We start from the raw sequence: 21,880 nt of genomic DNA, 5'->3' as shown, positions 1-21,880 counted from the left end.
TAATTTGCTCAAAGCTGTATCATCTTCCATTCATTCTTCATTATTTTTCTCTTTCCTTGGCTTTTATTTTGCTTTCCATTTTTTTGTTTTCAGAGTAGTTTCATGAAAAACATCTTACTCCTTGTTCTTTATATATTTTAGTATTTCTAATAATAATTCTTTAAAAAGTGTTTGATCCACTCATGGGCAAAATGATTTCTCAAGGACTTTTCCATAACTCTGTCTTCAAACAACTGAATTAGTGTGACAACTATTTCTTTATATTGTCTGATTTTTTTTCATATATTCAGAGTGACATGCCTGTGGTTCCTAATTAGTCTTCCACTATATCTCTTTGTGGAAAAAATACCCAAATATTCCAAGAGTGTTTTATATGGGGCATATCTTCTTCTTGTTAGTTGTGAAGTCATGTCTGACCCCTCGTGACCCCATGGACAACATTCCTCCAGGCATTTTGGCCTTTTGGTACTGTCGATGGGGTTTTCATGGCAAAGATACTGGAGTGGGTTGCCATTTCCTTCTCCAGTGGATCCCGTTTTGTCATAGCTCTCTGCTATGACCTGTCTGTCTTGGGTGGCCCTGTAGGGCATAGCTCATAGTTTCATTGAGCTACACAAGCTCCTTCGCCACAAGAAGGCAGTAATCCATGAAGGGTGTGTGTGTATTTTGCTGCATGTAATTAGTGTCATTTTTGTCTTCTCTAGTTCCTTGGCCATTGGAACCAAAACTGGATACAGACTTTTTTCTCTGAGTTCTGTGGAACAGCTGGATCAGGTCCATGAAAGCAGTAAGTCCGTTGTGTGTTTTGGCAAAATAGTAGTTGATGATAATTTTTATTCTGCATTGTAGCACATTAATGTGCCCCAAATGAGCAATTCATTTTCTATTTCCTGCTAGAAAACAGATGACATTTCTCGGCGGCGGCCTTACTTGTATTCAAGCAGCCATCCAGATGCAGCTGTGTTAAAGGGACAGTTGCATGCTAAATAAATCAAAACAGTGTGGGAAATTCTTTTACAGTTTGATACCAGTATCAGTGTTGATTAAAAAGCTTGTGAACCTTTTTGAGTTATCAATATTTCTGTGTAAATATGACCATAAAACATGATCTGTTTTCCACACATCCTAAAACAAGATAAAAAGAAACCCAATTAAACAAATAAGTTAAAAAACACTCTGCTTGTTCATTTAGTTATTCAGGAAAACAAATTATTTTATTATAATTTTTTAAAATAAGATGATTGAGAACAGGGCAGTGCACAGAGAGGGGGGGGGGAGATGTTCCCTCAGGAGGACCAGAGTCTGAAAGTTTAGAGGACTAAACCTCTGGTCCCAGTGATTGACTCTGGTTGGATCCTGCAACATTAGCCTGGGACATGTATATTTGCCTTTATTTGAGGCAAGGTCATTGCTGAGAAAGCACAATTCATGAGGTGGAAGAAGAGGTGATTATAAGCAGATGGCTGAAACATAAAGAGCCTTTATTCCTAAACACAATGCAGTTAGATCTAAGTAAATCAGGTCTGTTTAGCACAGAATAACTGCATCCTGATACATATTATGCTACCATTGAGTTTATGGGAGTGGCACTAGTAATGTCTCTAGCATAGCAGCCTAGAAATTGGAAGTTTCTGTTTTAGACTTAGCATAGTTTAGTGTTTTGTCCAAACGAATTGTACAAGTAAATTTTAAGTGTTATTATTATTAAATGCAAGCTAGCTTAATTGCGTTTTGAATTTAACTGATTTTGCTAACTATAATTAAGATTAATCCTAGTTGATCTAGCTTTGGTTGATATAGAACTGCAAGTTTGTTTTATAGAAGGCAGAAATGGAACTTTTCACATTCTTGAGCTTTCTTGAGTGCATGAGTTGGGAATGGGTCAAGGGCTATTCTCCTACTTCATGAGATTGCACCCACATCAGATAAATATTATTTTAGTGAGTGAGTTCATTGAATCTTATTCCAGCCATTTTAGAACTGTTGTTTCTGTTAAATTGTTTCCATGCAACTACTTTTCTTTTTCATATTTGATTGTTACTAAGTTACACTTAAATAGCCAAACATAGTGTAGATTTGACCACAGGAATATTTCCCATGGAGTTCCACTTACAAAATTCAAAATGAATAGATAATGCTGCTTCCCAAGATTTAGCTCTCCCAAAAATGCAGAAATAAGCAGAAACCATAAAGAAAACGCATCACTTAAAACATAATGTATTTTTAAAGTATAAGATGCGCCTTTTTCCCTCAAAAAAGAGGCTGAAAATCTGGATGCGTCTTATACATCTAAAACAGCATTTTTTTTGCCTCCCAAAGCTCTGCCCCTTCACCAAAATGGCCATGCGGAGCCTCTAGGAAGCTTTCAGAGAGCTCCTGGGGGCTGGGGAGGGCAGAAATAAGCAAAAAATAGGCCATTTTTGTCCCCCCCAGCCCCCAGCAGCACTCAATAAGCCTCCATAAGGCTATGCGTGTAATTATTTGACAAAAACGGGCCCATTTTCGTGACAAACTGGCCATTATTTGCTCTTTTTGGCTTCCCCATCCCCCCCCCCCAGGAGCACTCTGCAAACTTCCCCAAGGCTATTCATGCCTTTAAAAAAAACGGGCTCATTTTCATAAAAATGAAAATTTTGGGGAGGTTTGCAGAGTGCAAAAACTTTTTTTTTCCTTTCAGAAAGCTCTTTACTTAAAGTGATTGATGAGAATTAGATTGATCAAGTGCTGTACCAGCAGAAACAAAGACTTTGGTGCTGCAGATTGTCAGTGATTTCTTTGTCCAGCACATGGATAAATACACCTGGAAACATCTACCTACCTACCTACTCTCTCCCTCTCCCTACCTATCTACTGTATTTCTCTTTCTCTATCCCTCTACCTACCTACCTACCTATCTACTCTCTCCCTCTCTACCTATCTATTGTATTTCTCTCTCTCTCTCCCTCTATCTACCTACCTATTCTCTTTCTCCCTCCCTCTCTACCTATCTACTGTATTTCTCTATCTCTTTCTATTTCTCTATCCCTCTACCTTCCTATCTAAACCTTCTCTCTCTCTCTCCCTATCTACCTACTGTATTTCTCTTATTTCTCTCTCTCTCTTTCTCTCTCTCTCTCTCTCTTTCTCTCTCTATCCCTTTATCTACCTACCTACCTACCCCTTTCTCTCCCTATCTATCTACCGTATTTCTCTCTCTTTATTTCCCTCTCTATCCCTCTATCTACCTACCTATATTTTTTTCTAATTTGCCTCTTCAAAACCTTGGTGCATCTTATACTCCGGTGCGTCTTATCTCCAAAAAATACAGTACCTGATGTGAACCAACACTGTATACAGAAAAAAAAAATTGACTAACCAAATGTTAGAAACAATCTGAAAAGCAGGATATAAATGTAATATATAGAATTTAACTTCAAGTTTTCTTCTCTGAGTTTTATGCTTCAAATTACTGTATTTTTCAGAGTATGAGACGCATCCCCCCATAAAAGTGAGTGGAAATGTCAGTGTATCTTATACACCAGATACGGCCATTTTTGGACTCCTGTAACCCTGTCCAGTGCATCTTTTTCCCCCCCAAAACATGCCTCTTTTTAATAAAAATGGAGTGTGCAGAGGATTTGGGAGGCCTGCAGTGTATTCCTGGGGGCTGGGGAGGGCAAAAATGGGATGCCTAGGGGATTTGGTAGGCCAAAAAGAGGTTCATTTTTCACAAAAATGGGATGCACAGAGGGTTTGAAGGCCTGCGGAGTGCTCCTGGCGGCAAAAACTTTTTTTTCATGTTTTCTTCTTCGAAATCTTGGTGCGTCTTATACTCCGGTGCATCTTATAGTCCAACAGTGCAGTATATTATTGACTGAGCTTTAGGTTTGTTGGAGCAGCTCTCATAGAAGCTGTTGGGTATTGCTAATCCTCAAAGTTAGGGCAACAGTATCTGAGCTGTAGTGACGAAATGGCAGCAGAGAGGTATAAATGCACTGTGATTAATCTCATGCAGAAATAGAAATTGTTATCTCATCCAGGCCAGTGGGCCAGGAAAGAAAGAGGAGAAAATGTAAATCTGGGACTAGAATTTCTAATAGCGAAGTAAAGTACCATATCTCGAGTGTAAAACTGTACAACAATTAAATGGCAACAAAGCTACATAAAATATTAAAACTCTGATGACATTTAAAGACTGCTCCAAGTTGGGCAGATATGGTTAATCTGTCAACGGTTATATCTGAAAGAAGCCATTATAAAAGAATAAAGCAAGGTGCCGTACAATCTTATATATGCGGGTATGTTGAAAACACCCTATTGCAAGTAGATAAAATTACATCAGAACATAGGTGCAGACAGCGAACTTAAATTTCTGAAAAACCTAAAATTTGTACAGATAGTCCTCAGGTTATGACTATAGTTGAGCCCAAAATTTCTGTCGCTAAGTGAGATGGCTCTGAAGTGAGTTTTGCCTGATTTTATGATTTTTCTTGCCATAGTTGTTTAGAGGATGACTGTGGTTGTTAAGTTAGTAACACAGTTGTTAAGTGAATCTGGCTTCTCCATTGACTTTGCTTGTCAAAAAGTTGTAAAAGATAATCACATGATCGCGGGACTTCAACCATCATAAATATGAGTCGGTTGCCAAGCATCTGAAATGTTTTATCCCATGACCATGGGGATGCTGCAACAGTCATAAGTGAAAAACAGCTATAAGTCACTTTTTTCAGTACTGTTGTAACTTTGAACGGTCACTAAATAAACTGTTGTACTTCGAGGACTATTTCTACCTTTTTACATGACAAATTAAAAGAGAATAATGGTGAATAAATAGTTTGACTTCAGGAAAGGAAGAGAGGGAATTTCAACAGTTTTGTGTAAAGTCAAGCTGTAGAACTTGTGACTCAACATAACCTGGTAGGTCAGGATATATTGAACTATATTCTTACTATCAGAACACAACATACTATTCAAGGACAGAATTCCAAGTATTTTTACATGTGACTCAGGCAGACAAAGGGATATCTCTGTGTTGCTACATTTCATGATTGAAGATAGTTGATTTTTAAAGCTGGATGTTTAAACCTCTTTAACATGAAATGCTGCAAATACAGTGTAGAACATGCTGATGGAAAGTTAGAATTTTCGTCCTTTTAATTAAAAGCTATTTTTTATCTTGTTATGTTTATTGATTTTATTGTAACATCTTTGATGTGAGCGGCCCACAGTTTTTTAAGAGTTGGGCAGCTACAAGTTTAATGATAATACATTTACTTAATCATTTAATATAAATAACCTTTCTTCATTATCTCAGCTACCTGGATTGGCAAGGAGTATTTCTAAAGAAAGTGTTTCTGCATATATAAAGGCCATTCTAAATTAACAAAAGCCCAGTTTCTAATGTGCCTATCTATGTGCCTAGCAATAATATATCATTTGTTTCTTTGCTTGTATCCTGCCTTTACTATTTTTACAAATAAGGTGGTGAACATATCCAGCACACCTCCCTCCTCCTATTTTCCTCACAACCACCCTGTGAGGTGGGTTGGGCTGAGAATGACTGGCCCCAAGTAATACCAGCTATTGTATATTACTAAGTATATTAAAGTGTTCTTCTTTTCACAGAATATCATCAGATTTTGGGCTACCTTACCTGGTCTGCATAGATTCAGAAATTTATATTTTTGTTGTCATGCAATGCTGATCCAGATTCTTGTAGCTCAGATATGGTAGCTTTACATTAGCATTAGAATTTCTAGCCTCAGGCTGATTTGCTGATCACTACCTCTGCTGGTATGGCTACAAGGATTACATGAAAGTTTCTCTTTCTTCTTGTGGTTAATTATGGTTTTCTATGTTAAATTATAGCTGGTGTCCAAGCTACTTACCATTGCAAAGTATAGGCATTATACGGCACCTGTATCTGCTCTGGCTAACAGTTGCCTGCAGAAAGATTGCAGTCTTTCCTATTCCTCTGATTTTATGAAATGATCCATTTGCATTCACAATACATCTCCCTTCTAATATATTGTAGCTGCAGCATTTAATAAAGGCATAATTTAAAGCCCTGGTGTTGAGCTTTGAAGTGAAACAGATTAGGGACAGATTATTTTTAGGACCACCTCTTCCGCTATGAACCTGCCCTTTACTAAGATATTAGGAAAAAGATGCTGCCATTTGATTATTTGGTTCTTTTTTAGTGTGGCTCCTAGGCTGCGAAGCAGTTCCTTAAATACTGTATTTATTTCCACTCTCCCAGTGTTTAAGTAAACAGTATTTAGATATGTATGTCTTTTAATTGATAATGATTTTAATGGCTAATTTGGTCTTCATGTTCATTGCATTTTTGTTCCATCATTTTGCATTTATTATTGTGTTGTGGCCAGCCCCTGGCCAGCAGAGCTGGCAGGAGATTCGGATAGTGAGGAGGTTGGGGAGGAACATGGGCCAGTCCTGGAATCTGGGGAAGGCTCTGATGAGGGCTCTGTGTCGGAGGCAGAGATGGGGCCAGAGCCGTATGCTAGCTATCAGCTGCCTTCAGAGTCAAACATCAGTGAGGCAGATGAACAGCTGGAGCCTGTTCCCAGTGTGCGCATCCGCAGAGTTGCCAGACCGCTAATTGGTTCGTGACTCTCCCGAAATTCCTTGCCAAGATATCTGCAGATATCGGCCTGTCAGCTCTCCAAGCCAGATAGGGGGTGTGGCTGTAAATCCTCCTTTAAAAGACTTTGCCAGCTGTGATGAAGAGAATTCACTGTAAATTAATAAAAGGGATTTTTACCGGGACAAGGAGTTTCTTTGATGCTCTTGGGAAGCCTCGGTCAGAACATATTGAGAGCTGCCTTTGAGTTTGGAACAAAAAGATGGAATGGAATTAATAATGGAGAATCAATAATGAATAAGTAAATGGAATCGGCGTTTTGGCCTTTTCATCGATATTGGAATAATATATTGTAGGATAGAAATGAAGCTAACGAGTTTCCCCTTCCTTTTTCAAAAAATGCTGCTATCTCTATGACCATTTTTCACGCTTCCATCCAGATGAAATGCCAGATGTTTTCATTGTGGAGCGCCTCTTCTCCAGCAGTCTGGTGGTGGTGGTGAGTCGGGCGAAGCCGCAGCAGATGAACGTCTATCATTTCAAGAAAGGGACAGAAATCTGCAACTACAGCTATTCTAGCAATATCCTTTCCATCCGGCTCAACCGTCAGGTAAGATCTAGAGGCTTTTTTTCTCCTGATGGTAAATGATCGGAATCTCCTTGGTGGAAAGGCATCCATCTTTCTTTGATTCTCTTTCAGAACCATTAAACATGTGATAGCTCTCTAGCCTTTTCTTGGGAAGTGTTTATTCTAGAAATAAGAAATGAGATTCACATGCCATGCTAAACTAAACCATGTGGTTTACTTGCCTGTATCACCTTTACATCAGACAATAAGCCAGGGTGTGAATCTAGTCAGTGTTGACGTACTCAGCTAACCATGGTTCAGAGAACCCATGGCTTAACTGAATTGTCACCTTATATTTCAGAGTGATGTAATCTTTAATTACTTACTTACCATGCTGGCCCAGTAGTTAGAATGCAGTATTGCGGGCTGGCTCTGCTCACTGTCAGGAGTTCAATCCTGACTGGCTGAAAGTTAACTCAGTCTTCCATTCTTCCGAGGTTGGTCAAATGAGGACCCAGATTATTTGGGGGGGAAGGATATGCTGTCACTGTTTAGAGAGTGCTGCAAGGCACTATGAAGTGATATATAAGTCTTAAGTGCCACTGCTATTACATCTGTTCCATATCAAAGGTAAACTTCGATCTTAGTTGAACTGCATCATATTCCTCTAATTTTATGAAATGATCTTTTTCATGGGTCATGGACCAGCACCGGGCCACAACATGCCAGAAACTGGGCCGCGCAAACAAGCGAAACCCTATCCGCAGGATGTAGGCAGCACATAAAACCACACCCCCACTGGTCTGTGAAAAAACCTCTCCAGGGAACTGGTCCCTGGTGCTCCAAAGGTTGGGGACCTCTGATCTATTTGCCTTCAGAGTACATCTCCCTTCTAATGTATTATAGTCGATAAGTGAAGAATGCCGTCTGTCAAGCATGGCTATAGTCCTTAACTTAAAGCGCTAAGGACATTATGATGTAAACTAATGAAATGTTATTGTTGCAAATAATGAAAAGTGTAAGAGCCTTTGTGCAGTTATTTTACTTGATTGGACACATGCATGGAAAATTTTAGTATTTTAGAATAGAGGAATCCTTTTAAATTAAGCTGATGAAGGCCTTTATTTCCAGATCATTATTAGTCACATATGTTTGGCAAAATCAAATCTGGTTTCCAGTTGGCGAAAGGGTATGAGAGTTTATAAGCAGAACTTTTTAAAAATGGGAGCATGAATATGGGTTGTTCCTCTGACACTAAGAGCCTGCTCTGTTGGATTGCATCAGGTTCTGATTCTCAGGAAGAAGGTTCTAGAATTTTGGATAAACTGCTTTATGGTTTCTCCAGAAGCTTCTAATTTGTGGGTGTACAAATAAATTATTTATAGATTGTCAATTTGTCATACTTCCAACCATGCAGGGTCCTTCACCTTGCCTTGCTCGTACCTAATAACGTTGACTTTTGAAAATTGCCATTTTCTATCAGACCAATTTCATAAACCGTCATTTAAGGAAGATCCACCATGATCCTTTGGGGTTTAAGAAGGGAATTAAGGTATTGCCCTTCCACTGTTTCTTTTGAACATTTGAGAATACTGCTTGGACATGAAGCCTTATCTAAAAATGTGTTTGATCCTTTGAAATCTCAGAACTTACAACTATCCATCTATTAGGGTTCCAAATAACACTCCCAACGAAAGAAGACTCTGAGGCTTGAGTTTCCTCAAAGTTCCATTTTATTAGAAATGTTGTATTGGTACATCTGGAAAAACCTGAATCTGAAAGTTTCCAGCTTTTCCCCATCCAAAAGAAAGCCCCTGCCCAGCACCCACATGTCCGTCACATGGCCCAATCAGGCACCATCCAAAACTGGAAATGCCTTCCAGTCACCTCAACGAAGCTGCAGGGCAAGGTGGCCTTGACTCTCTGAGAAAGAACGTTATTTTGATTATATACCCATACGCTATACAACCCCACTCCCATTTTCGCACAGTAGAAAATGTGGCAGGCCTGAAGGACCAAATGTAAAATATGGCTTCCAGGTCTGACACCATCACCAATTACTTTTTAAGTTCACCACCATTGCAACAACAAAGTATTTTATCATTGAATAGGCTAACTGATTATTCCATACTCATTTGTCAATTATAATCACAATCTGCTTCTCTAAATACCTATATGAACTGGATTGTTATCCACAAAAACTTATTCATTAAGAGATTTTTTTTATCTTTCAAGTGACAGAACACTTTGTTTTTGTTGTAAACATAGCCACTCCTCTGGGAATTAAATTTCAAAAGCTAACAATATGCTAAGTACGGTTGAATCTTTTTTTTACTTGTCCTGACCTTTTCATGCAATGTGACTCATTTGTGTGATCTTGAGAGGGACACGTTTCTGCTGTTTTTATAGTCAGAAAAAAAATCTACATTTTTGACTTGCTATGTAGCAACTGCCTTAACTGATTATCTACAATTTCCCAAGTTGTTCTTTATAATTGAACCATTTTACTCTTGTTCAGTTACCATTTTCTTTTTGTCCTTCTAATATCCTTTTTTGTGCCAGGTGAAGTATGCAAATATCCCTTTTTCCATGGATTTTCTCTCTCTCGTCCCAGTAGGAATGCAGGAGACTGGATCTAGACCAGTGTTTTTCAAACATGGCAGCTTTAACATGTGTAGACTTCAACTCCCAGATTTCTGGGCAATGTGCTTCTGGATGAAAGACTTCTCTTGTTGGCACTTAGAATTGAGTCGCACTGGAATCTAATTAGGTTCAAGCACACATGGCCCATTACAAAATAGCATGTATAGTGTTAGGTTCTCACCTGAGAATCTAGTCTCAAAGTTGGCATACTGGTGAAATGTTCTTTTGAATCTTCACTGTGATCGGAATTCATTATAAAAAGAGGAGGGCACATGCTAAAAACTATAGAGAATAAAGAGGGAGGGGAAAATTTCCCAAATGCTTGGGAAAGTCTTGATGAATTTTGGATATATCCTTTCTCCAGGGGCACTTTGTGGTCTAGCTAAACCTGTTGTAAAACCTTCAATGTAATTTTAAAATTATTTTTCCCTGGCATGTGGAACTGTTAACCTCTCTCTCTTTTTACTCAGAGATCAGTGTATAAATCGATTCCTAGGAATACCATGTGCATTTTTGGTCAGACCATTTTTAAAGGATTTAGAAACAAAATGGGATATGAGGCAATATGGAGAAATAAGACAAGGAATATTGGTTTATGTCTAAATAAATAGCCAGTTTCAGACAGCAAGTGGGGATATTTATATAGGCAGCAGATTGATCTCTCGGAATCCTAGAAGTTATAAAAGCAGAGTATTTCCTTGCAAAATTCAAACTTACCAATGATAATGACACAAGCTCAGAATACACTCTCTTCTGCGTGAATCATTTTAGTGGAAAATCTGATTACTTTAGCATTGTGTATGAGGTACTGGAAAATATAGTGCTGGATTATTTGGAAATGACATGTTTATTGAAATAACATGCTTCAATCACTTGAGAGTCCTTGTTTGGAATGCTGCAGCTAGGAAAAAAGAAGTTTGTTTTCTTTAAAAAATGGAGAATTTAAGTACTGAATCCTATTTTTGCAGTAATTTCAAATTTGGGCTTTATGAACCTAAGTTTTTTCTTTAAAAAAAAACATTTTCAGCGGCCTCAGAATGCCAGGCTTATTGTTAGGACAATTTCAGATGTTTCATGTCCTTTGCCCCGCTAGATCTTGTAAATGGCTTCTGTGTCTTCCTTGAGGAAACTCTAGATTGTTGTAACTAAATGGTCATAACTTGGTTATATACCATTAGCAATTTGTCAGAGATGATACTTTGCCCCTGTTTTTAATATGCAAAGATTTTGGAAAAAGAAGAAATCATGTACCTATTTGCAAGGATTTTTCTTGCAATTGACTAGCTTTCTTTAGGTTATTCAATAATTAGCTAAAAATAGTACAGTACATCTTCAGTATAGTTAATATAGGCTCAGAAATAAGTTGCAATAGGTTTAATGGACTTGACCTCCAGGTAAATAAATACAGGATTGCAGTACCTTCAGTAAATGCAATTTTCCAAACATACAGTATATTCTGAACAGCTCAGCATTATCTTGACAGCCAGCAATATATGATACAGTGAAGTAATTTTGGAGCAAGTGTATCCACTGATTCATCATTCCAGTTCTTTCCATTTCATAGTACAGAAAGTATAACAGCTCCTACCTATACTATAATCACCATTATACTCCTAAATGTTGAGCATATTATCCCAACATAAAGTAAAAAAAAATTGAAAAATAACATTGAAATTTCATGACATTTTAAAATAAGAGTGGGTACAAGGACGTTGTGGCAAATGAAACCTGTTCACCATGCCAAAAATGCAAGTGAAGTCTGTTACTTATATCCATCGTTGGAGGTTTTCAAGCAAACATTAAACAGTCATTTGTCTGGGATGATCTGAGGGTTTCTGCCTTGGGAGATGGTTGTACTAGAAAACCTTCCAAATCCTTTTCAACTGTAGGATTCTAGAAAAATGTTATGGAATCATCACAAGGAACTGAGCTTGATTTACTTGAGGTAAAACATTTTTGTAAAGGTGTTCTGATCTAGGCTTCCCCGGCAGCACGAAGCCGAGTTCTCGTCCCGATAATTCATTTTATTTAATTTACAGTGAATTCCTCTCCAGCAAAGTCCCGGGCCACAGTCTTTCAAGATAGTTCACAATTACTGACCTTTATCAGGCTCAGAATGTGGTCAGGTCGATATCTTTCAGATGCCACAATACTTGGCAAGAATGCAGGAATGAACGAAGTGTCTCCTGCAAACACCCCTCTCCTTTCGCTCCTCTTTTATTCCCTAAAGGGGGCGGAGGCATTCTCCAGCCACCTGTGGACCTACTCCCAAGTCAACTCTTGTTCCTTAGTTGTTCCCTTTGTCTGGCAACTCTGCGCATGTGCACATCAGAAACAAGCTCCAGCTGTTTATCTGTCTCACTGATGTCTGACTCTGAAGGCAGCTGATAATTGTCAGACGGCCCTGGTGCCATCTCTGCCTCCAACGCAGTCCTCTTCAGAGCTTTCCACAGATTCCAGAACTGGCCCATGTTCCTTCCCAACCTCCTCGCTGTCTGAATCTGCTGCCAGCTCTGCTGGTGGGCCAAAACAAAAGGTAACACTCCCATGTCACAGAACTGTAGGGACTGATGTGTGAGATGCTATTTCTGAGTTACTGTATCTCTGTTTTTAAAAACAAATATGGCACGTTACAGAGAACTGTTTGTGGTCTTGTTTCTGCCTATCACTTCTATAATCATCTTTCTTTCCACACAAAAAAATTGCTGGAAAAAAAATGATACAATTATGCAATGCATATCAAAAGTGGTAGAACTAGAAGTTCCTCCTACTCACTCCCTCGAAGGTAGTTTGAGTTATCCTGTGACCGAATCCTTCTGGAATGCCCTAATGGGATCTGGCAGCACTTGGGGTCTTTCTCATGCCTAAATAACAAGAGTTTCGTTTTCATTTTTTTTTATCCTTGCAGAGACTGATTGTTTGCTTGGAAGAATCTATTTATATTCATAACATTAAAGACATGAAGCTTCTGAAAACAATCCTGAACACCCCTCCTAACGCCACAGGTAAGGGAGCAAACATGAATTGCCAAAGAAGAGTAATGGGCTTTGTGAAAAGAATAATCTTTCTGGTCTTCTTCTCTTCATAGCTCCAGTAGAAAAATGTTCCTGCTACTTTCTGCAATAGGAATAGTTTGGTCTTGTTATTTCTAACTATAGCTGTAAACTAACAACCATGGTAGATTAAGTATTAAGTATTTTGGCTGTATTCTGTTCTAACTGTTGTAAGTTTACATCATTATAGCTTTCCCGGGGTTATTGCAACATGTCCTTCTGTAATTAGCAAGACCTCTGCCTACTTCTGCTCCCTAAACCAATGCTCAGCTTAGTCTCTATTGCTACCAATCTGTAATGCAAGGCAATGGAAACTCTGAAGAGGGTATGTGTCAATGGCAGCTTCAGTTATTCTGAGGCAAGACGCTCTTTTGCTTTCCCCATCCAGTCCAGCTAGCAGTCATTTGCTGTGGGCTGATATTGGCTAAGCAAGTAGTCCTCGACTTACGCCCACAATTGAGCCCAACATTTCTGTGGCTAAGTGAGACATTTGTTAAGTAAGTTTTACCCCATTTTATGACTTTTCCTGCCACAGTTATTCAGTGAATCACTGCAGTTGTGAAATTAGCAACCCGGTTGTTAAGTGAATCTGGCTTCCCCATTGACTTCTCGTCAGAAGATTGCAAAAGTTGATCACGTGATCCTCGGACATTGCAACCATCATAAATATGAGTCAGTGGGACTGAGTGATGGCTGTAATGGTAGCTATGGAGGATGAAGCTGCAGAGTGGGTTGCCGAACCTTATGGTGACCATGCGGCAGAACTGGGAGACCTAGGCCTCTTCTTATCTGCTCTGCAGGAATGGTTTGAGGACGGGACTAGGTTGTTACAGGCGGAGGGGGACCTGTTGGTTGTCAAGCGAAGAGGAAGGCCAGTTAGGGGGTACATTCACGAGTTCCTACGTTTAGCTAGCAAGGTGCGAGGATGCCATCTGAATTTTGATCAGGTGACCCTAGGGATGCTGCAGTGGTTGTAAGTGTGAAAAACGTTCAGAAGTCACTTTGTTGGGTGCCATTGTAACTTTGAACAGTCACTGAACAAATTATAAGTCGAGGACTACCTGCATTAGAAACTTTTCTAAGGCTAGGGAACATCAGTAACTTGCAAGTACACCTATCATTGCAAATAATAGGAGGGCTGGCATGCAGGTTATGGGTGGATGTCAAAACAGAAGTTTCCCACTTAATTGGGTTCCCCCCATTAATTTTGTCTTACTTGTTTTGTTCATTTTTAATGTCCCAAAAGTCAGACAAGAATTTATACTATGGAGTAGTTCCTGAAATTTTGTTTTTATGCTGATGTTATAAATTATTTCTTCTATAATATACAAGCACTTTCACTTCATGGGAATATTGGAGTTTGAATGGTTGAGGATTTCTAGGCAGCACTTTCATAGTTATTCAGGACTATCAGATCTGGACTGCAGAAAATCCAGATAGCTATTACACGACAGTAGAGCAATACATGTAAATTATCTCTTTGCCTCCATGTAGTAATTGTCTGGATTTCTGGAGCCCAAATCTGGTTGTTTACCTTATCTCCACTTCTCCAATGCAAATACAGAAACAAAATTAACTTCGCATTTTTCTCTTAATTAACCAGGAACAAAGCATTTTGTAGGGCATATTATTTTTATATAATATCATTTAGACTTTCCCAGAGGCCCATTTGACAACCAAGATAACCACTGGTAATACGGAGTTAAGCAAAGCCAGTAGATCATTTTGTATGTTGAATGATTGGAGCAGAATGACCTCTGTCCTGATAGCAGGGAAAGGGACATATTGGTTTAGTTCATTTTTAACTTAATAATATATATTCAAGATCATTCATGTGTCTGACTGTCCATCTCTCTCTCTCCCCCCTCCCTCCCTCCCTCCCTCTCTCTCTCTTTCTCTCTCTCTCCCTCCCTCCCTCTTCCCCCTCAATATAGTTGTATGCCCATTCCGTGCTTTTCTGAATTTTGAAATGAAGCTAGGAATTCAAAAGCTTAAGTGCTACATACAGGTGAAATTCAAAAAATTATAATATCATGCAAAAGTTCATTTATTTGAGTCTATCTCATATATTAGTTTCACCTTTTAAGTTGCATTACTGAAATAAATGAACTTTTGCACAATATTCTAATTTTTCGAGTTTCACCTGTATACTTGAACAATTTAAACCTAAATATATGTACTTGTAATTTATAAAAATTACAGACTAATAACGATGCAGGCCAAAATGATCTTATATTTGAGAAAATGGGGGCCAGAATAAAAATTAACTTAATAGATTTTCCCAGTATAGCAGCAGATTCTTTCAGGATGGGAATTTATTTCTTCCCTGGAGTATAGTTTCTGTTATACAACGAAGTATCCTCACCAACAACAAAAATGACAGTTTGGGAGCTTGGATTGTCCTGGATGAGGGATGAGCAAACTACAGGTTGTATAGGACTGTTGTGGCTGCAAACTTCTGTAACATCCAGCTCAAATATGGCAATAAGTTGTCAGATTCTGAAAGTGTAAAAAACTATTTTTAGAAAAGGAAAATAGTAGTGAATTTATCAGGTGCGAAAGACCACATCTACACATGAAGGTCCAATTATCCTGATTTATTACTTTAAAAAAAACCCTATTTTTTAGGAATCTTGTCAAATAACTGTTGCTGTCTGAGCTTAAATAAGAGTCAATGGAATTAAAGTCCTCTTGTGGCTATGTAAGGATTCTAGGCTGATCCCTCTTTTAACTCTGCCACCAAGTTTTGCCAGTCCTCCTACAGAATTAGGTGTGCTAAACATCTTGTAAATGTAATACACCTATTTTATTTAAACAAAAAGGAGGGACTAGATCAGTTCTAGATCAGCCCTTCTGGGGATGCCATCAGTGACATGTTATCCTCTTGTGATCTTGGCACACTAAATTTTAGAAAATGCCATTTATGGTCCCTCAGTATATTAACTTTGCTTTTCCTTAAAGCGGCATAAAATTGGTTCCAGGATGACATACCTCCATACCTCCTGTCTCCAATGGTATCATGTCAATACTGTGAACACAACATGCTAAATATTATGTTTGGCTCAACACCAAGTGGCATTAGAAATACAAAGAGAACGTTCAGTATTAACACAAGGACTTGCTCCTTATCTGTGGCTGGACTATTATGACATTTGCAAATGTCAACGGTTTTGTATTTATGGTGTTAAGTTTGCCTGTAGGCCAGGAAGGTACTTTGTAGGATGGAGAGAAAGTAAAGTGTGAGATTGAAAGACTTAAGGAGCCTTAATGGAGCAAAGCTTGTGAATCTTTAGTTTTGTCTGCCCAGCCCAGTAATTGCCTAAGGATTCTTGGAGTTGTGGGTCCAACACATGCAGCAAGTTGGAGAGGCCTTATCTCTGCAGGGTAGGCTTGCCTCTGCTTTCTGACACTTTCTGAATCTTCAACTGGATTATCTGTGTGTGCTGCAGATTCATCCCTCATGTGCTAGAGTTGGTAGCTAGCATGGAAATGTGCAGAAAGATCGGGTAAAGTGGGTTGCAGAAGACGAGGATACTGTATGCAGTAAGGTTTTTGTGTGTGAAAAAGAGTGAAGGTGCACAAAATGGAAAACAGATTTTGTTTTGAGCTTAACGCAACAGCCGAACAAAGCATGAAACAATTTCAGCATTGTGCGTTCCCGTACGACAAATCCCCAGGCCCAACAAAACAAAGCCCTGCCAGCATTTATAAACACATCTGAACAAAAAGGGCCTTCGGATGGTCATCACTGCATCTATTGTCTTCTGGTAGTTTTGTGTGCTTTTATGGTTTTTTAAAATACTTTATGGTGTAAACTGCTGGAAATGGACTTCTGAGTTCCGCAGCTTATAAATTAATTAAATAAATAAAAGCCATCGGGCATGCAATATTTCCTCAGCAAAAATAATAATGAAGATGCTATTTTATATTTCATTTGCCAACCTATTTGGGGAGGGGGGGAAACAGAGTTGGGGGGCTCAGTAGACAGCCCAAATTGGCAAATACATCTTTGTGATGTGCATTTGGAATTGCATCAGTGATGCACAAGAATGTGAGCTTGATGGACAAACTTTGAAGAGTCCATAATCAGGAGGGCACAAGAGTATGCATAAAGTGCTTACTGCTCCCCCCCAATTCATTGGATTTCTCCCCAAATAGATGCCCCTCAACAGTCAAGACTGAACTCAATATGGATGCCATTTTGTTTTGTAGTTTTAACAGAAGTGCCCAATGCTGTTTCAGATATTCTGAGTTTAAAACAGATGTTTTGTAAAATAGGCCTGTTTTTTTAAGCTGAGACATTTCCAGAATAGGCATTTCAAACTCAGAACAGATCATTTTTAATAAATGGATCCTTTTGCATGTAAATCATTGTGAACAAAAGGTTTTGAAAGTCACTAGGAAATCATTTAATGAATCATGCAGTTCTGTGCTATTGGAAAGGTAGGATCTGCAAGTGGTTAATATTTTTTTCAGGGAATCCAAGAAGATCTTTGCAAAGAAGAGATACAATTAGCGGCCCCTAATTTGACCTTTTTTATTGAAACAGCTTTGCGGTTTTGCTTTAAGCAAAATACAAAGTGACTTGGAAAGTTGTCTATGGAGATTCTCGATTATCCAGGTCATGGTGACCTGAAGAAGCTTCTTGGATGAGAAGCAAAACATTTTCAAAGAAAATAAACCCCAAGAAAGTCCATCTGCCTTTTGGAAAAAAGCACTTTTGGCATGACGTAGAAAGTTAGAACAACTTTAGAAATATAGCAAGATACTGAAGAATTCTAAACAGTTTTGACAAGAAATCCAAGGATTTTGAATCTATGAAGATCCTTTGTTATCACTAATATGATACACAACATTTTAATTCGCTTTCATAAAGTGATATAAATAAGGAAACAAATTGGAATAATATTGGATATAGTGTTTGATCTGTGGGTATCTCTTTACATAGTTGATAATCACTATGCGATAAATCTTAAAATTGCTGTCCTATGGTTTTTGAACTATCTCTGTTTTTTGCTTCGGCTTTCTACTCTTTCTGCTTAGAGCGCCTGCTGATCTCTTTCCGGTATAGTAACAAAAGCACTCAGATCCAAGTGAATTCATTCTTTGCCGACACACATTCTTTTGCTGTGGCTATTGTGCGTTAGACCATGAAACTAGCTTCGCTAGCAATTTCCCAGGAGGATTCCATTGGTATCTCCTCGATGATCTCTGAAATCCAGTGGCCGCATAAAGGAAAAGCCATCCAGTTTAAGAGTGGCTATGTGAAGGGGAAAATCAATCACAATGCCACATTTGCTGGGCTACACCATTTGCTACCTGTAGATGTCATAAGAGTCCAGACGGTTTTTGTCCAGAATGCTTGTGGCTGCCAGAACTGCTCCAGCACAGGTTAGGTTTCTCCAGCAGAAGGCGTGCCTTTATCTGTGAACTCCTTGCTTCTGTTATCCTTGAGCTTCATTACTTCCTGACCATGCTATTTCTTCTCTTGGCAGGTTTATGTGCACTTTCTATCAACCATTCCAATTCCTACGTGGCATATCCTGGCAGTCCTGTTGTCGGCGAGATTGTGTTGTATGATGGCAATCTTTTGGTAGGTGCAAACATGAATCGCAAAGGTATTTGGTAACTGTGGCTTGAGAGTAGAATTTAAATGACGTAGGAGCATTACAGTTGTAGCATGCAGAATACACTTAGGACTTGGCAGAAATTTATTTTTATTTTGACGCTCTGGACTCCATTTGGGATATTTTCCTTTATTTTTATTGTTTGCTGCCATTATTTTCCCAACTGTTTCCCCAACCCTCCTTTCTATCCCCTGTTGAATAATCACATCTGTTGTTCCAATTTAGTGATAGGGAGTCCTATCATGAACATGACTAATTCAAAGTAGAGGGATGCAAGAAAGAGAAACTGTGTTTTGTTCTGTGCACAAACACTACCATGGGGGAAAATTCAGCTATATTTGATTGATTTGTCCCTCATTCTTCTGTAGTTAGAATCATGTGGTAGTCCAGCGTTTTGCCAAAGCAGATTTCGAATAGATCTTGCAAGATGAGTAGAGCAATACTGACTTACCTTACTCTCCTCTAGTTACTATGAACCAGCCCCCAATTATTGATTATCCCAGTGCCTTCCTTCTCCTTCCCTTCATTGCTGCCACCATACTTTAATTCAAGATCACTTTAAGGTCCAAGTCTATGTTGGCCTTCCCCTCATTGACCCAATACTACTTTCCTTATCACTGCTGCTACAAGCTGCTGTCAGCTCCCTCATTTCTTCACTGACTTCCTCCTTAGAATGTGTGCATTCCAAATTATGCCTGGACCACTTACATATCTTCAGTGCAAGACTGGAATGTGCATGTTGTCAGGGTTCCAAGTAACATCCCCAATGAAATAAGACTCCAAGGCTCAAGGGTCCTTCAAAGATCCATTTTATTAGCGATGTCATATTGGCACACCTGGAAAAATCTGAATCTAAAAGTTTCCAGGTTTCCCCCCACCCAGATGAAAGTCCAAGCCCCTGCCCAGCACCCACATGTCTGTCACATGGCCCAATCAGGAACCTTCCCAACTGGAGACGCCTCCCAGTCATACCTCTCCAGATGCAGGGCAAGATGCCCCTGACTCTCTGAGAAAGGAATGTTGTTATGACTATTTATATTTATATATCTATATCTGCCTGCCTGCCTGCCTGCCTGCCTGCCTGCCTGCCTGCCTGCCTGCCTGCCTGCCTGCCTACCTACATCATCTATCTATCTATCTATCTATCTATCTATCTATCTATCTATCTATCTATCTATCTATCTATCTATCTATCTATCTATCTATCTATCTATCTATCTATCTATCTATCTATCTATCTATCTATATCCCATACGCCATATAATCTCCCCTCCCATTTTCCCACAGCATTAAATGTGTCAGGCCTGAAGGCCCAATGCAAAAGATGGCTTCCAGGCCTGACACATTTTAGACCTGGGCATCCAAACCTGGCTGTTTTATACATGGTTCCCACACATCATACATTTTGCATTTACCTATATCATATCATATACCATCATGTTAGATGGGCACTGTGTTTTTTTTTAATTTCAATGTATTTTTTTACTTTGGTGGGATGAAATGTATTTTAGTTATAGTCATATTTTATTTCCCCCCTGCTTAACAGAGAGATGTTTGTTCTATTTCTGCCCACGAAGGGCCCCTCGCGGCCTTGGCATTCAACTCTACAGGGTCAAAACTAGCAAGTGCTTCTGAAAAGGTAAGTCAGCAGTGTGATGGGAGACTGACAAATAGACCTTGGGTTTTCTCAGAGGAAGTGAACTAAAGAAGATATTTGGATTATCATTTGATTCTGTTGGGTATCTTTTATCCCCCTCTAGTCAAAGCTCTATTGGGAACTGCCAAGGGTTCACTGTAAAGATGAGCAGCTATATACATGTTTTACATAAATAAATTTTCATTTAGTTTTTTCTCTCTGTCTTGTTTTCCCTTCAGCCTAGGACAAAGATTTATTCATTCATTTAGGGTTCCCTCCCCTCTTAATTCTTTTAGTTTTTTCCCCTCCCCCTATCATTTGGATTTTTTCTGTCCTTAGTTTTTTATTTCATTTTACCATATTTTTGGGAGTATAAGACGCACCTTCCCCCCCCCTAAAAAAGCGTGGAAATGTTGATGCATCTTATATATCAAATACAATCATTTTTTGCCTCCTGAGGCTCTACCCCCGCACCCCCTTTTTCTGAAAAACAGGCCATTTTTCACAAAAACGGAGGCGTTTTTGCCTTTCCCCAGCCCCCAGAAGCACTCTGCAGGCTTCAGTAGGGCTCTGGGAAGGCAAAAACGTCCCCGTTTATGAAAAAATGGCCCATTTTCTGCCCATTGTTTGCAAAAACGGGGGCATTTTTGCCTTTCCCCAGCCTTGCTGAAGCCTGCAGAGTACTCCTGGGGGCTGGGGAGGACAAAAACCTTTTCCCCTTACTTACCTCTTCAAATCTTGGTGCATCTTATACACCGGTGTGTTTTATAGTCCGAAAAATATGGTAGTTGTTTCTCTCTTAGGTTAAGGCTGTCTTGCCTTACCTTCAGCATAGGACAAAGAATGTGGTCTAGTGCTCTAGATTTCAATTTGATACCTTCATTAAATCTGATAGCCCTTATGAAGATGACTTGAACACATGTCTGTGTAACAGTCCTTTTTATTTGGAGTGCTTGGTCATATTCAGGAGGCTGTTTAGAACCAAGAGGAGTAAAAAACTTTTTGATGAAAAGGTTTTCATCAAACCAATTTTTGATGAAATAGCAGGAAAAAAGTCTAGAATTGTTTAGCTTGACGGGCCTTATAAAGGCCACACTTTCCAACTTTCTGCTCAGTATGGGAATTCAGATTTAAAGCATCCCTAAATAGGTTAAGAGATACATTGAATGGATCTCTTGACCTCTTCCAATGAAGAGTCTTATCACCTTTCTGGGTAATTAATTTCATTGTTGAACTATATTCTTAAGAGAAAGACTAGTCTAACCTTTGACTGAAATCTGTCTTCCTCTAACTTCATTCCAGCATTCAGGAATAAGAGGAATGTTGACCTTTCAGTTATTTGACGACTGCTATCAGAGTAGATAGAGTTAAACATACTGTATAACTCTATCTACAGAAAATTGCTATAGATCATAGATCTAGAAATAGGTCAAACCTCTGTCATTCAGATCATACTTGCTCAGGAACAAATCCCATAGAGACCAGGAGTCCTTGTTCTAAGACAGCATGTAATGACCCAATTAGTAGCCACCCAACCTAAGCAAACATATTGCTTAATCCTAAACGGTATTTCCTCGGATGTAAACTCTAGAGGCAACAGCTTTCTGATAATGTTCTGTGGCATTAGCTGAAAGTAAAATCATCCATTCATTTTGTGTTTATTTAGGATGGACTTTGCTCTGATATCTATCTATCATTGTTCTTAGGAGAACTTAAAAACAATAATTATTAGATCCTACCAAGAAACTTACAAATTAAAAAAATGGGACAGTT

At 38.9% G+C, this 21,880-nt stretch overlaps 1 protein-coding gene across 2 annotated transcripts in view; it reads left to right on the top strand.

Annotated features, from left to right (window-relative positions):
• The window catches only part of WIPI1 (WD repeat domain, phosphoinositide interacting 1), a 48,431-nt gene that overhangs the window by 13,674 nt on the left and 12,877 nt on the right, over positions 1-21,880 (top strand). For both annotated transcript variants that reach the window (XM_032209548.1, XM_032209547.1), the window contains exons 2-6: positions 705-787; positions 7,021-7,190; positions 12,700-12,796; positions 18,340-18,437; positions 20,018-20,110. In XM_032209548.1, the coding sequence (XP_032065439.1) occupies positions 7,026-7,190; positions 12,700-12,796; positions 18,340-18,437; positions 20,018-20,110 (453 nt within the window). In that variant the 5' untranslated portion in view covers positions 705-787; positions 7,021-7,025. The remainder of the gene's footprint in view (positions 1-704; positions 788-7,020; positions 7,191-12,699; positions 12,797-18,339; positions 18,438-20,017; positions 20,111-21,880) is intronic.

The sequence above is a fragment of the Thamnophis elegans genome, chromosome 2 (assembly GCF_009769535.1).
Source record: "Thamnophis elegans isolate rThaEle1 chromosome 2, rThaEle1.pri, whole genome shotgun sequence".
NCBI lineage: Eukaryota > Metazoa > Chordata > Lepidosauria > Squamata > Colubridae > Thamnophis > Thamnophis elegans.
This window is presented reverse-complemented; position numbering and strand designations above follow the sequence as displayed.